The sequence below is a fragment of the Talpa europaea genome (assembly GCF_964194135.1).
Source record: "Talpa europaea genome assembly, chromosome: 12".
Taxonomy (NCBI): Eukaryota; Metazoa; Chordata; class Mammalia; order Eulipotyphla; family Talpidae; genus Talpa; species Talpa europaea.
In genome coordinates, this window is record NC_140079.1 from 80,864,205 (window position 1) to 80,878,993 (window position 14,789).

Below are 14,789 nucleotides of genomic sequence, written 5' to 3' on the forward strand. Positions count from 1 at the left end.
CACTGGTGTGTGAGAGCAACCTATTACTGGGAAGAAAGGGATAGATTTACACCCACAGCTTAGGGTATCTCTCCCAATCAAAGCTATTGACTTGGTCTTATGGGGGTAGGGGATGGCATTTAAGAGAAGAAACAGCAAGTTGGAGTTGTGTCTGTCCAGGTAGGGGCAGAAGCTCTACACCAAGAAATCCAAGGCGCAGTAGGCTCTTCCAGGAACTCAAAGGCATGCAGTTCTGGACCACCAGACCTCAGCGGGGCAGTTTTACCGAATCATTCATTTACATGTGAGCCAATAGGCTGTCAAGCACCCAAAAAGAGTCTCTTATTTACAGAGACTAGCATAGCGCCCGCTTGACACCCAGGATAGAATTTTAATAATTTAATAAATATTAAGGAATATCAACAACTGAGATGCGGCTTAAGAGAAAACATTTCGTCACCCGTGGTTCGGCAACAACGTATTAGGTGGATGACAGGTTTCTTCCGCCACCTAAAAGGATGTTAGGAAAGATCCCAAGAGGATCTCTCAGTATTAGCATCTCTCAGCAAACCAAAAAAAAAAAAAAAAAAAAACAAAACCCCTCTGCCAGTCTCCTCTTGTATCATGGTCCTCTCCATCCACCCCCGTTCCCCGCGGAGGTGGAGAGGGGTCGCGCAGGGGAAAAATCCAGTGTAAAATCTGACAAGGCGGGAAACCTGGCTTCTGGGTCAAGCCGTCAGTAACTTGCCCTCTGCCCTCGCCTCGGTTTTCTCATTTGTAAAACGGAAGCTCCTTCTAGACGAGGAGGGCACCGGGAGGTGGGCTAGCAGGCGGGGCGGGACCTCTCGAGGATCCGCCGGGCTCCCGCAACCCTCCCTCCAGGAGCCGGGCTCGGCCTGTCGCCTCTGGGCAGCCGCCCGCCAAGCCAGGACGCGGAGGCCGTCGCAGGGTCTGTCTCCGCGGCCGCGACGGCCCCACGATCTTTTCGGTCGCATCGATTGATTCCCTGAAAACTGGCCTCAGGCGTCGCCTTGCTCCCCCGGCCCTCACAGCTGGTGCGCCCCCTCACACGTCCAGCGCGCGCACACCACTCCGGCCCCGGCACGGCTCCCAGCGCGCGGCGCTCGCATTCTTTACCTCAGTCTCAAAGTTCTAGCTCACCCGCCTCCTCCTTAGCGAAGGGACCGCCTTTTCGCCCATTCTATTGGTAGGTAGAGCCGTTCCTCAGAGAAGAGGCTGGGCCAGGTTCCCTCCGGAGGCTTTAATTGGCCTTCTCGACAGTCACTCGCCTGTCTGGCTTGCGATTGGTCTTCGTTGGACGAGGCCCCGCGCCCCCGCTGGCCGTCTCTGCGCCTCTATCCCTGCTAGACGGTCGCCGGCGTCCCCGCCTCCTCCTTGGACCCGATTGGCTCCATCTCCAGCCCTAAGCATTGTGATTGGATGCGGCTGCCGGGGCGGGCCTGCCTGGAGCGTCGGCCGTTGGCGAACGCTCCCTTCTGGTCCCCCTCCCTTCTCTCGCCTCCCTCCGGCGCCGCAGACTCCGCCCCCCAGTCGGCTTCTGATTAGCCACCGCCGACAAATCTCGGGAGCACGATTGGTCCGCGGGGTCCCTGAACCCGCGTCCTCCCCCGTGAAGCCACTACGGCGGCTCCGAGGAGGGGGAGGGGGAAGAAGGGACGGCCGGTGCCGTCAGTCAGGCAGCGGGAGCCGCTGGGAGCGGATGGCGGCGGCGGTAGCGGCCCCCCTCGCCGCCGGGAGTGAGGAGGCGGCGTCCCCAACCTCCGTTCCAGGTTCTGTGGGGCTGCCCGGGAGCCGCAGTGCAGAGCGGGCCCTAGAGGAGGCCGTGGCCACCGGGACCCTGAACCTATCTAATCGGCGCTTGAAGCACTTCCCCCGGGGCGCGGCCCGAAGCTACGACCTGTCAGACATCACCCAGGCTGGTGAGTGCGCCCGGCCCCGCGCCCGCCCGGGACCCTCATTTGCATAACCCCGCCCCCACCCGTTTCTCACCCAGCCCAGGGTTCTGGCCCGCCCCCTCACCTGTTTGTCCGGGTTCTGCCGATTTACATTTACCCCCCCTCCCCACCGTGAGAACTGCTAGACAATGACCGCTTTTCTCGTTTACACGGGACGCTAGGCGTCTCTGGCCAAGCTTTGGGGAGCCCCCACCGCCCTGCGCTTTTCTTTATTTGCATATCTGCGCACCTGTAGAATGGTCCCGCCCCTCACCTGGGTGGCTTATTTGCATGATCTCTTATACCTCAGTTCTGATATTTCCCTAAAGCTTTCCTCTCACGAGCTGCTCTCATAATATGCTTTCCTCTTCCTCCACTTCGTCTCTCTTTTTCGTGTTGGATGGAGATCCCAGTAACCCCAGGCCACATCCCCCTTCTCTGGGATTTACCCCTAACCTGACTGACGTTTCTGGCGTACTTTGTTTGTAGTCCCGCCCCCTGAGGTCATCATCATCATCCAGCCAGCCTATGGAAAAGCAGGAAATCTCCTACTCCCCTAACTCTTTTTCTCTCCCAACTCTTCCGCCTATGATCGACATCGCCTTATCTGAGATCACTTAGCTGTGAGGTCACTGAAGACCAGTGACCTCATAGGGACCCTAGAATTCCTATTTCAGTTTCTGCTTTCCCAAGGGGGAGGGATTTGAGGCAGTCGCTGGAAGGAAGGAAATATAATCTAAGAGCTCGGGGTGCTGGGAAGCTGGAGACTGTCCTCTTATCCGTCCGCTTACCCATCAGCAGGATCCTTCTAATTATGCTCTCCACCCTGTTGTCTGTTGATGGTGGGGTGTGGGGGACCCTACTGTGACAGGTGAGTCAGGCCTCAGCTGCTTGGGAGGCAACCTATCTATGGCCTTGAATTGGCAGTTGGGGTGTGGGGATTGGGAGAGAGGAGGAAGGCTGCATTCCCGAAGCCCCACCCCAGCCAAGCCCAGGGTGGGACTTGGGGCTCGAGGAGAGTGTTGTCTTGGTGATACTGCCCTGGGAGTGCATGTCTCCCCTAGCAGGTGCCTGCTCACCTGCAAACATTCAGTTGGGCACCGATCCACTCTGGGAAGAACCAGTTTAAACATCTCCACTCTCCTTGGGTTGCTGGGTAAACAAACTTGTTCACTACACAGTAAGTGAGTTCAGGGAATGCATGAGCCCCAGGAGCCATTCCTATCCCTCTCAGTCTCCCCAAGCTGCCTAACCCCCAAGCTCCAGATTGACCTCAGCAGCTGTGTGACACTTGCCTTCTGTTCCCTTTCCCCTCCCCCTTGCTTGTTTTTTGACAAAGACCAAATGTTATTCTTTACTTCCTTAGGGCTCTGTCCCTGTGAGCGGACTCCTGGGGAAAACTACCAAGAACTCCCCCAGCCGCTCCCAGCTCTTGCCTCCTCTCCCCCCACCCCCTGCATTCCGGCTCTGGGTGCAGCCAGTTCTGTGAGGGAAAATCCCAGCTTTCTGAGAGCCCCTTTCTGCCTACTCTCCAGAAATCCTCAGTCCTTTCAGGGCTTTAGGTCTGGTGGGATCAGTCTTATCCAGAACACTCCTGTCCCCTCTCCCCAAGCCTGGTACTTAGAGCTGGCAGTGGAAAGGGGAAGTGATCAGAACACGTTGTTGCCCATACCCTGCCCTCCACCCCTCCTTGCACTTCTGTCCGACTGTGCCACCTGAATCATTTCTGAATCCGTTCCTCCTCCTTCTCTAGCCTTTTTTGAACCAGTGTTTGTCTTGTACGTTTCCTATGGTGCAGGTGCCCCATATTTCCTAGACCCCATTCCTGGGGCCAAGAGTTGGATGGATCCTGAGATGGGGGAGGGGCTGCTCTCACAAAGGAGAAGTGCAGCTCGATCTCTCACAGACCACATCCTGTCCCTTCTATGCCCTGCCTCCTGCAGCCTGGGCTCCCTTCCGCTCCTAGCTTTTGCCCCCTTGGCCTGCTTACCCCAACACAACTTGTTCTCTGCCCCCTTCATCCACATTGTCTTGCACATGTTTGTGGATGCAGAGGCCCAGGCTGGTAAGGGTGGGAGGACCATTCTTCCCACCATCTCCAGAACTGTGTTCTCCCATGACAGGTTTTCTGACTGTACATCAGGGGTGGGAACAGAGGGAAAGAGGATAATTCTGGGGCCCTCAGGCTATCATCCATCCTGGGAAATGTGGCCAAGAGAGACAGAACCCAACGGATAGTTTTTACTTCATTTCCTGTCACAAGACTCATTTCCTTGGGGGATATACCCCAGCTCCTTCCCCCTCAGTTTTTGCTCACCGCTCCCTGGGAAGGGCCTTCTAAGAAGTTCATCCAAGTTTTGTTACTTGGGACCTTCCCCAGCAGATCCTAGGCTCTTCCTGCTGCAGGCTGAGCAGAGGAAACATAAACCCAGGCTGCTGGAGGCCTAAGCAGTTCACGTCTCCAGAGGCGAGGGCATCCCAAGGCCTGACCCCTTGCATCGGGATAGCAAGGGGTGGTAACAGACCACCCTTTCTCCATTCCCTGTCTATGCCTAACATTCAGGCAGGGTTACTGGTCTTTTGAAATCTGGGTCAGTCAGAGAGGAAGTAGAGAAAGGCTGGCGTGGCTGGGAGTGGGTGGGAAGGTGGTCAGTCCTGAAAGTGTGCCCTGATGGGAGAGACCTGCAGATTCTAGCTCCAGTTGGCCAGTTGCCTTCCCCTCCTGGATCTTAGGAATCTGTAACCTCACAGTCCCTTGGACCTGACTTGCAGACCACAGAGACTGGTGAGAACCTGTTATCTAGTGTCAGGAGCCATACACCGTCTCTAGAGCCAGGCCACAGTACTTGGTTTCTCCCCTGTGTTGAAAACAGATTGAGATTGGGAGATAAGACACTAAGGAGGGCCACTTTCTAAGGGGTTTCCTCCAGGGGCTGTCCATGTTCTTACCTTTTGACTCCCAACCCATCACCTGTTGTTTTCTTTGAAGCACCAGCCCTCTCCTATCACCTTTGCCTTCCACTGCTCCTGGGATTTCAGAACAAAAGGAACCATGAGAGTAATAGGACCCAGCCCCCTTTCCACAATTGTCTTTCATTTGTGTGTTTGAAGACTGTTCATGACTCATTCCCCATCACCCTCCACCAAGTCTGGGCTTCTGCAGCCCAGTGACCCTGAGGCCTTTGCCTTCCCTTTGTTGTTCTGGTCATGCTTGGAATGTCCTCCAGTTTGCAGAAGGCTTTGTTATCTAACCCCAGGGATCCCAGGTTTATAGGCCTGATTTAGGGGGTTGGGCAGCTGGCTCTGGGTCCTTCTGTCCAGGGCTGGGCTGTTCCACAGCTCTCCCCTGACACTTGCTTCCCCTAGACCTGTCCAGGAACCGGTTCCCCGAGGTGCCAGAGGCAGCATGCCAGCTGGTGTCCCTAGAAGGCCTGAGCCTCTACCACAATTGCCTGAGATGCCTGAACCCAGCCTTGGGGAATCTCACAGCCCTCACCTACCTCAACCTCAGGTAGGTAGCCGGTCCAGGGAGGGTGGGAACTTATCTTCCCAGTCACCCCCCAGGTACCCATGCACAATACCCTGAGTGCCCCACCTGGTGGCCCTAAAAGGAGCGCAAGGCTGGGTGCCATGCTTGCAGAGCGAGCATGCCTTTTTCCTTCCACAGTCGAAACCAGTTGTCATCGCTGCCCTCCTACATCTGCCAGTTGCCCCTGCGGGTGCTAATTGTCAGCAACAACAAGCTGGGAGCCCTGCCCGCCGATATCAGTGCCTTGGGAAGTCTGAGACAACTTGTAAGGAGGGGCAGAGAGACTGCTGGGCTAGATACTGGGGATCTTTGGGGGAAAGGAGGGGAAAGGCCAGGACTGAAGGAGTTGGCCAGAGGTAGGAGGTCATTTTTGATCCTTTTGGGCTCAGGCTCTTCTCACTTCTTTCCTGATTCCAGGATGTGAGCAGCAATGAGTTGCAGGCCCTCCCAACAGAGCTGTGCAGCCTCCCTTCCCTGAGGGATCTCAACGTTAGGAGGAACCAGCTCAGCACCCTGCCTGCTGGTGAGGAAGATGATGAGCTGGAGAGTGTGTGTGAATGTGTGGGTGAGCGTGTGTCTACCTTGGAGAAATCCCAGACAAGGAATCGCCACAGAAAATAATTCCTTTGTTGCCCAGGGTTTTGCAGTGTGTAAGAAAAAAAACCTGTAAGTGATTTTATTTGATCTTGACGAATAGCCCTTGGAGGCTGACAAGGCCTCGGTTATTAGCTCTACTTTACAAATGTGGAGAAAGGCAGAAAGGGAGGTAGGAAAGCACATTATTACCCTGAGTCAGACCATGTCCTGTGCTGCCTCCTCCCCAGAGATTCTGAGCCCGTGGGGCTATGTGCTGGCACCCAAGTGGCCCCATTTTAACCAACTAATTGTGATGTACCCCAATATTTGATACTTTCTGCTCCAAAGAAGGCATACCGGGCCTCCCCGGTGGCGCAGCGGTTGAGTGGTGGGTTGCGGCGCTGATTCGATCCCCGGCTGCTCCCCGGCCACCGGAGGAGGGTCCCACATGGCGCGCAGACCTCTCCTGCCGCCCGCTGCTCCCCTCAGCAGTGTACTTCGGTCCTTCTGCCTGCTCTGCTCCCCGCTCTGGCTCTGGTGAATTCGCTCACCCTCCCGCGCTTTTGACTGTACCCAGTGCTTGTATAAATAAATAAATCTTTAAAAAAAAAAAAAAAAAAGAAGGCATACCTTCTTTTATTTACCAGGCTTTGCTTAATGTGTGCTTCCTATGTTGTAGGTGGAGGCCAGGTATATATGGGTGATGTCATTTAGACCTGGGGCCAACTCTTAAGATTTAATGACGTAATGGGGAGAGACAAGCAGAGGGAAGTGCTGGAACAGGATATTTAAAGAGCTGCAGGTGTAGAAGGAGGCACGGCTCTGCTTGGGGAACTTGAGGAAGAAATCACCTCAGTGTGCACCAGGAGCTGGCCTTGGAAGGGAGTTCTCCATCCCTTGACACCCCAGGCAGTGCAGGGCATGGTGCAGCAGGAATGTGATTAGTAGGAAGACAAGGCATGGCTGGGCAGGAAGGACCTGTGCCACATTCATCTTGGCTTTGAAGATGAGAGGGGAATGAGGTGGTCTGTTATCTCCTGGCATCCTGCTGCTTCCTGCACAAGCTTCCTTACCTTCTGAGTCAGTAAGGGCACAAATAAGGTTTTGATCAGGGTGCTCTCTGGGCCAGTAGAGTACTGGGGACATAGGAAGGAGAAATTAATTCTAGCCTAGTGTCTGGAAAAACTTCATAGAGGAGGCTATACCTGAGCTGAACCTGTAAGGATGTATGGACAGAAAAATTGTATTCTCGCAACTGAGTAGGCAACATGTGGAAAGGTCCAGAAGCTGAGGGGCTAGAGGGTTGTCATGTATAGAAGGTGGGCAGTGAGGAGGGAAATGTGGCCCCTGCCACATTATGAACACCTGACTGGGGTGGGCCAGGGGTTGTGGGTCTTAGATTGTCACAAATCCAACTGCACCATTTTGAGAAGTAGAAAAAGGAATAATTTCCTGTGGGCAGGCATAGCTGGTGAAGTGGCTGTGGAGGCAGCCCCCTACCTCCCTTAGGTGCCTTTGTGCAGGATGACCCTCACCAGCAGCCCCTGCTGTAAGTCAGGGAAGGGTTTTGAGCAATGTGGTGTCACAGTTTTGTTCGGGTCTTGTGATGATCACCTAAGAATGAAGGGTGTGTTGAAGTGTGAGTGGGCGGGGTGGAGAAAAGGAGAGCCCTGGTGGGGAAGGAGAAGCCTGAAGGGGCCCAGGTTTATACTGGAAGAGGAGCGGGGCAGTCATTTCTGGGGTGTCCTCAGCAGCCCTGGCAGAGGTGGTGGTGAGGGCAGGGGTGGCTGGCTGGCCAGAGCAGAGGGCAGAGTAGTAAGCACGAGGCCCCTCCTTTGGGCATGCTCCTGACTTCACTCACCCACCCTCAGAGCTGGGGGACCTTCCTCTGGTCCGCCTGGATTTCTCCTGTAACCGTGTCTCCCGCATCCCGGTCTCCTTCTGCCGCCTCCGACACCTGCAGGTCATTCTGCTGGATAGCAACCCCCTGCAGAGCCCACCTGCCCAGGTGAGGGGTGGGCCTGGGAACAGGCGGAGATGGGGCAGGAGTGGGATGGGTCCTGTGGGTAGCCAAGCAGGACCTAGGGAGCTGCTCTCCCATAACTTCTCCTTTCCCTCCCCCACATGCTCCTCCTCACATCCAGATCTGCCTGAAGGGGAAACTTCACATCTTCAAGTACTTGTCAACAGAGGCTGGGCGGCGTGGGGGGTCTGCACTGGGAGACATGGCCCCTTCTCGCCCCCCAAGTTTCAGTCCCTGGTAAGTCCCAAGTGGGAAGGAAGGATGCTCTAATGCTGCCTCCTGGGGCAGGGACCTGGGGTTTCTGTGGGGAGAAGAGGTTTGCTGTTCAGTAAGGACTGACCAGCTCTCCCTGGCCAACCCCAGCCCAGCAGAGGACTTATTTCCGGGACGTCGGTACGATGGTGGGCTGGACTCTGGTTTCCACAGTGTTGACAGTGGCAGCAAGCGATGGTCTGGAAATGAGGTAAGGGATGTTGGAGTCTTTTTCCTGGGGGACAACCTCTGAGCCAGGTCCCTTTGCCTGGTTCCTCTAAATTTCAGAGTGACATATGTAGCCAAAATTCTCTTCTTCCTTCCCTCACCCAAGTATGCTGGATAACTGGCTCAGCAGTCACCTCAGTGAGCCCCCAGCACTATAGAAAGGCTGTGTTCCATCTCTGCATTTTTGCATTTACAGTCAACAGATGAATTTTCTGAGTTGTCCTTCCGGATCTCGGAGCTGGCCCGAGAACCACGGGGGCCCAGGGAGCGGAGGGAGGATGGCTCTGGTGAGTAATGGGCCCAGGGGCTGGGAAGAGTGGGCTGGATGACTGCCTGAAGACCCCATCTGCTTGCTGACGTGCCCCGGCCTCTGCAGCTGATGGAGACCCTGAGCAGATTGACTTCATTGACAGCCACGTCCCGGGGGAGGACGAAGAGCGAAGTGCTGCCGAGGTGAGGAACTAGGAGACAAGAGAGCTGGAGGGAGGGAACTAGTGCTGGCTTGGGGGACAGGCACCCCCTGAGCCCCTCTGCTCTTTTCTTTCAGGAGCAGCGGCCACCAGAATTAAAACCTGTGGCAGGGGATGGGGAGAAGGCCCCAAACAGCAGGTACCCCAAAATCCACCTAAGCTGCTATCTCTTCCCTTTATCCCTTCTCCCCATACCCAGCTCTACCTCTCATCCTGCCTTTGTCCCTCAGGAGGGAGGAACCAGCAGGAGAGGAGCGGCGTCGCCCTGACACCTTGCAGTTGTGGCAGGAGCGGGAGCGGAGACAGCAGCAGCAACAGCAGAGTGGAGTGTGGGGGGTCCCCAGGAAAGACAGGTGTGGGCACAGGTTCAGGGCAGAGGGCCTTGGAGATGGCTGGAAATGAGCCTCCTTGAGCTATTCTGGCCACTGCCTGGCACAGCTCACCCCACATCTCCTTCACTTTCTAGTTTTCTGAAGCTGGGGATCAGGGCTGCTGGTGGGGTTGCTGCTGCCTCATCTGCTCAGTCCACCTACAAGTATGTGTCCCCAAGACTTACCTGTGCCCTCCCCCTCCACATCCTTCCACTGACCTCCCCTTCTAATTCCCTTTCTGTCTTTCCTCAGTGGCACGCCGAAGCCTAGTTCCACTCCACTGGGATCTTCAGGGGGGCAGGGAGCCCCTGCCTCTGCCCCTGCCCCTGCCTCTGCATCTGCCCCTGCCCCCACCTCCCAGGAGCCCCTTCCTATATCTGGGCCAGGTGGGTCAGGGGCTTTGGGAAGGTGAGGGGTAGTTGGGGCCTGGTGGCCTGAGGGATGAGTGGGGCACTGACGGGGTGTCTCTCACCTGCTCTATCCCCTACCTTTGGCCCTTAGCAACAGCGCCTGCTCCCCGGCCGCTGGGCTCCATTCAGAGACCAAACAGCTTCCTCTTTCGTTCTTCCTCTCAGAGTGGCTCAGGTTGGTACCGCATCCCCTTAGTGCTGACTCTAAATTGGCCCCTGGGCTGCATCTACTCCTCTGGCCTGGGGTTCTCTGGATCTGTTGTCCCTTTGTGTTGAAAATCCCACAAGCAGATAGGCAGGAGATGTGGGTGCCAGACACTGTGATCAGGCTACAAACTTGTGTCCTCCTTTTTCTCTAGGCCCTTCCTCACCAGACCCTGTCCTAAGACCTCGGCGGTCCCCGCAGCTTCTGGATGAGAAGGAGCTGATGACTCAGCTGCGCCAGGTAACAGAGGCAGAGCTGTGTCTGTGGACTGGGGCTCGGCTGAGGGTGCCCCTCGGCACCCTCTTTGTCTACCCTGGAACTTCTGCTAAGGACAAAAGGGCGTTCCCTGCTGACCCTGACCTGCTCTTCCCCCTTTCCCCTGCTTCTCAGGCCCTTGAGTCGAGGCTGCAGCAACCCCTGCCTGAGGACCTGACAGAGGCTCTAGCCAATGGGGTCATCCTCTGCCAGTTGGCCAACCAGCTGCGGCCCCGCTCTGTGCCCTTCATTCACGTGCCCTCACCTGCTGTGGTCAGTTGGGCCCCAGGGCAGAAAGGAGGGAATGGGATAGGGGACTCCTACAGTCTCTCTCTTACTCTCTTCTTTTTTTCCCTTCTTACCCACCCCAGCCAAAACTCAGTGCCCCCAAGTCTCGGAAGAATGTGGAGAGTTTTTTAGAAGCCTGTCGAAAAATGGGGGTGCCTGAGGTATGGGGGGCTATGTTCTCAGGAGCCCAGGACTGGTGTCTCCTATAAAGTGGGAAGAGTCCTGGGCTCAGCTGAGCATTCTGCATGGATGGCAGGGTTCCACTCGTGGGGTGTCTGCTCCCCAGAGAGATAATGTCTGCCAGCCCTTCCCTGCATGCTCTGTCCCCCTTCCCTGCACTCTGCATATTGCATGGCTCTGGCCCTGGCTCTTGTGGGCAGGGGGTGGAGAGGATTGTCTTGCTGCTGCTGACTCTGCCCTTTGTCCTTGTCCATCTGTCCCACTCTCCCTTCCCAGGCTGACCTGTGCTCGCCCTCAGATCTCCTCGAGGGCACCGCCCAGGGGCTGTGGACCACACTGGAGGCTGTGAAGCGGGTGGGGGACAGGACTCCCCCACCCCTCTGGCTCCCCTCTGGTCTAGGCGGCTTCATCTTCTTCTACGTGGTCCTCATGCTGCTGCTCTATGTCGTCTACACTTGGCTCCTGGGTTCCTAGGACCTGAAGTCATCCCTCCTCCTGCACCCTTGCCCTCACCCTGTTTCTATTTATGACTCCTGTGCAAACCCTGTCCTCCACCAGTGGTGCCTTCAGCCCCTACCAAAGACACTAGTGAACTCCCTCCCCTCACAAATACTGACCTCAGAGGCCCCACTTTGGTGCCCGCAGATCCTGGGCTCCCAGCCTCTGGCTACCCTCCTGTAGCCTAGCCCCATGCTCCTCTCCTCAGTGCTGACGGTGCCTTTGTGCCCTCCAACCCTGCCTCTGCTCCCCCAGAGGGGGGGATTTTAACCTTCTCCTTGTGCCCTCCCCCCTGCTGCTACAGGGGGCTAAATTATCTATATTTTGTAGAGAGAACTTTATATTTGTAGAGATGCAGGCACCCAGGCTGGGTCCCTGTCTCTTGTATAAACTGTACAGACCATGGCTGTCTCTGTGTGTGTGTGTGTGTGTGTGTGTGTTTGCGTCTGCTCCTGCTGCAGCAGGGCCCAGTCCTGGCCAAGCCTCCTGGGCTCTATGTGCCAGTCTGCCTACTCCAGCATTTCCCTCTGGAAATGACAGGTCTTAACCCTTTTCCACTCTCCCCAGCCTTTGTTCTTGTGTAATTTACCTTCTGTTACCTGCTGGCAGCTTTTTTGTACTTTATTTGTCCCCAAGCTGTGGGCCTAGTATTTAGGATGGCCCCACCTTGACCTCCAACACTTTGAAGGTTCAACCTGTCAGCCTCCTTTGCCCAGGCTCCTTTAGGGTGTCTCTTACCCTGCCCTCTGGGGAGGGCTGGGAACTGCATGGAGGCGACCGGGGAACTTACCCTGGGCCCCTCCCCCCAGGAGTCCCTGTGCCAGCCCCACCACATCCTGGAAGAGGAGGGGGCCCCAGGAAGGGGCCTCCCCTACATCGCTGCTGCTGTTCATGCACTGCTGGAAAGGCCTTAGGGGCTGAGGTCGGGGCGTAGGGCCCTACCCAGCCGGGACCCCAGGATCAGAGAAGACAAACGCCTGGGCTCTGCTCTCTAGCAAGGACTGGTGAGGGCGGCCTTGGGCCTGGCCCTTTTTCCTGGATATCCTTCGACCTGAGGGGTTGGAAGCAGGCCTGCCCCAGACAGGGCACTGGGTATTGTGTCAGTGCAATAAAGACGCTGGAAGCCCTCTAGGGTGCCCCTCAGGTGTGTGTGTTTGTCTGCTGCCGAGGGCGGTGCGTCGTGGGTACGGAGCCCCTATACCTCTCGGCTTCAGCAATCCTCTTCCGCGCGCGCCCGCTCCGCCGCCCCGCCGCTCCGCCGCCCCGCCACCAGGGGGCGCCCGCGGGACCCCCGCGGGAGTGCGCGCCACGTGGGCCGGAAACGCGCCGGCGTCAAGGCGAGGCCCTGAGAGGTGGGCTGGCGACTTGGGCTAGTGGGGACCGCCAGGGCAGCGCCGCACTGCCAAGGGAGGCGGGCGAGTGGGGGCCAGGGAGGGGCTCGGCGAGTGAGGCGGGAGTTCGCGCAGCGTGGGCACAGAGGTGCTGCCCTGCCCTGGCCTCCCCCAGACGCGGCATGTTGCCCTGGCCCCCGGGGCGGTGGGGCTCGGGAGAGGAGCAGATGCCCGAGGACCCAAGCTCCTCGGCGGGCAGTGACCAAGAGGAGACTTGGAACTCTGGAGAGGAAGCCGCGGGGGAGCCAAGAACACCCCCACAGGACAGGTAAGGGGCTCGGTCCCAGGCACTTGGGGGAAATCCAGTGGCGGAGCCACGATGTGAGAGAATCCGTTGCCGTGAAGAAAGGGCACGAGCAGCCTGGGTACCTGGGGCCCTCGTGAATGCTCAGACTTGGAGCAGGAGGCGCTAACTGGAGCTTCTCAGTGCTGCCCCCTTCACAGCCCGCAGCCCAGGGCCAGAAACTCTTCCCTGGCCCAGAGAGAGCTGTTGCCCCGGCACCTCCCAGGCCTGGCTGCCCAGCAGTCCCGGGGAACCCCAGGTAGGTACAGACTTTGCTGCCTTTCCACCCCCACCCCTCCTTCACCCCCACCCTGCCCCAGACAAGATTCCTGGGTCTGTTTAATTTTTTTAAAGATTTACTTATTTATGCATACAAGAACTGGGGTACAGGCCAGAGGTATGTGTGTGGGGGTGAGGGTGAGAGGATTCACCAGAGACAGAGCAGGGAACAGAACAGGCGGAGCTACTGAAAGACACTGCTGAGGGGAGCAGCCCGCAAGTCAGGAGAGGTCTGCTGCGCCTTGTGGGCTGGCCAGGGATCGAACTCATGCTGCAGTGACTGGGGATAACTTCATAGGTTGCATCTTAACCCCCTGTGCCACCAGGGAGGCCCCCCCCCACCTGTTTTGATCTCTAAGGTTTGCCTCCTCCCATCCCCCAGTTCCCCTTTCCTCCCAGATGTCTTGGGAGGTGGCCCCTTCAAGGATGACCCTGCTGGCACCCTGGGACCCCAACTATGAGGCTAAAGCAGGAGCTCAGCTGGTGTGGGTGAGTTGGGGGTACCTATGATTCTGGCTTCGTGGGGGGCAGGGATTCCTTGGGAGGGGATTGAGGCAACAGTGGTCTCTCCTGTCCTGTCCTCTCCACAGGGACCTGGCTGTTCTTCTGGTGCCTCTTTCTCAGGCCGGACCTTGTGTCATCCCTCATTCTGGCCTCTCTATGAAGCCGCCTCAGGAAGGGGCCTTGGGCCCCGGGCCCCCACCACAGGACATCAGACTAGAGAGCAGGTGCCCAGGGATGCAGGTACTTCCCACCGTTCCCTTGGGTGGTGGAGTGAGGGACCTCCAGCCTACCACCCTAGCAACCTCTCCTCTCCAGGGTTCCCTGTGATGTGCTGTGAAGATGTCTTTCTTTCAGACCCTCTGCTGCCCCGTGGGCAGCAGCGTGTTCCCCTGTACCTGTCTGAGGCCCCTCAGCAGGTGAGCACGCATTCTGCCTTGCCTCAGCCCTGCCTCCGAGCTGGGGTTGGGAGGAGCCACTTCTGCCTCCTCTCTCCTCAGGTGATGGGCTCTCTGAAGCTGCTGCTCCCACCCCCTATCATGTCCCCCCGGGTCCTCCCCACACCGACTGCTGGCTGCTCCACTGCCTGGCTCAGTGGGCCTGAGCTGATTGCCCTCACTGGCCTTCTGCAGATGAGCCAGGGGGAGCCAAGACCCAATTCCTCTGCTGCCTCAAGGGGTCCCACACCCCCTGCTGCCTCCCCAGACCCTGTCTCTGAGTCCCTGGGCTCCAGTGGTGACTGTTCTCACTTCACTGACCCAGATCTCCCCTAGTCCCCAGACACCCATGTCCATGGCTCTCCTGGGGGCAGAGTGGGCCCGTGTTCAGGTTCTGTTGACATTAAAACTGTTAGTTTGCAAATAGGCTTCTTGTGGTTGGTAGCTGTGGGGCATGGGGGTGGGGTCTCTTACTTCACCTCTGCTTTGGCTGCCTCCCCTCAAATTCTACTTACTCATTGGTCACTCCCTACAGTGAAGCAGCAAGTCCATGGGCCTAAGACTTACAGGCTGATCAAGCAACACACCTTTTAATTGGGGGGGAGGGGAGTGGAAGTCCACGGTACACTCCTCCTCAGCCCACCCCCTATATAGGAAGTAAGGAAGCCATCAGTTCTGT

The 14,789-nt window shown here is 57.2% G+C and overlaps 2 protein-coding genes across 3 annotated transcripts; both read left to right on the forward strand.

Moving 5' to 3' along the window:
- Nucleotides 1–1,699: 1,699 nt before the first annotated feature.
- LRCH4 (leucine rich repeats and calponin homology domain containing 4) lies at nt 1,700–12,259 on the forward strand (the record flags this gene model as incomplete). Of its 2 annotated transcripts, none has more annotated exons than XM_084249352.1 (18): nt 1,700–1,919; nt 5,301–5,445; nt 5,602–5,728; nt 5,881–5,986; nt 7,911–8,047; nt 8,184–8,299; nt 8,426–8,525; nt 8,739–8,829; nt 8,919–8,995; nt 9,090–9,151; nt 9,243–9,365; nt 9,479–9,547; nt 9,636–9,769; nt 9,885–9,968; nt 10,153–10,238; nt 10,389–10,526; nt 10,625–10,702; nt 12,029–12,259. In XM_084249352.1, 18 exons carry the CDS (start codon nt 1,700–1,702, stop codon nt 12,131–12,133), a joined length of 1,998 nt encoding a protein of 665 aa, XP_084105478.1. The 2 variants fall into 2 exon arrangements, with proteins under 2 accessions (XP_084105478.1, XP_084105477.1); XM_084249351.1 differs by lacking the exon at nt 12,029–12,259 and adding an exon at nt 10,998–11,195.
- Nucleotides 12,260–13,598: 1,339 nt separating this feature from the next.
- On the forward strand, nt 13,599–14,446 carry SAP25 (Sin3A associated protein 25; the record flags this gene model as incomplete). The annotated part of the gene is made up of 4 exons (XM_084250160.1): nt 13,599–13,661; nt 13,763–13,916; nt 13,992–14,092; nt 14,174–14,446. The coding sequence occupies 4 exons, from the start codon at nt 13,599–13,601 to the stop codon at nt 14,444–14,446; spliced, it is 591 nt and encodes a 196-aa protein (XP_084106286.1).
- Nucleotides 14,447–14,789: the final 343 nt, after the last annotated feature.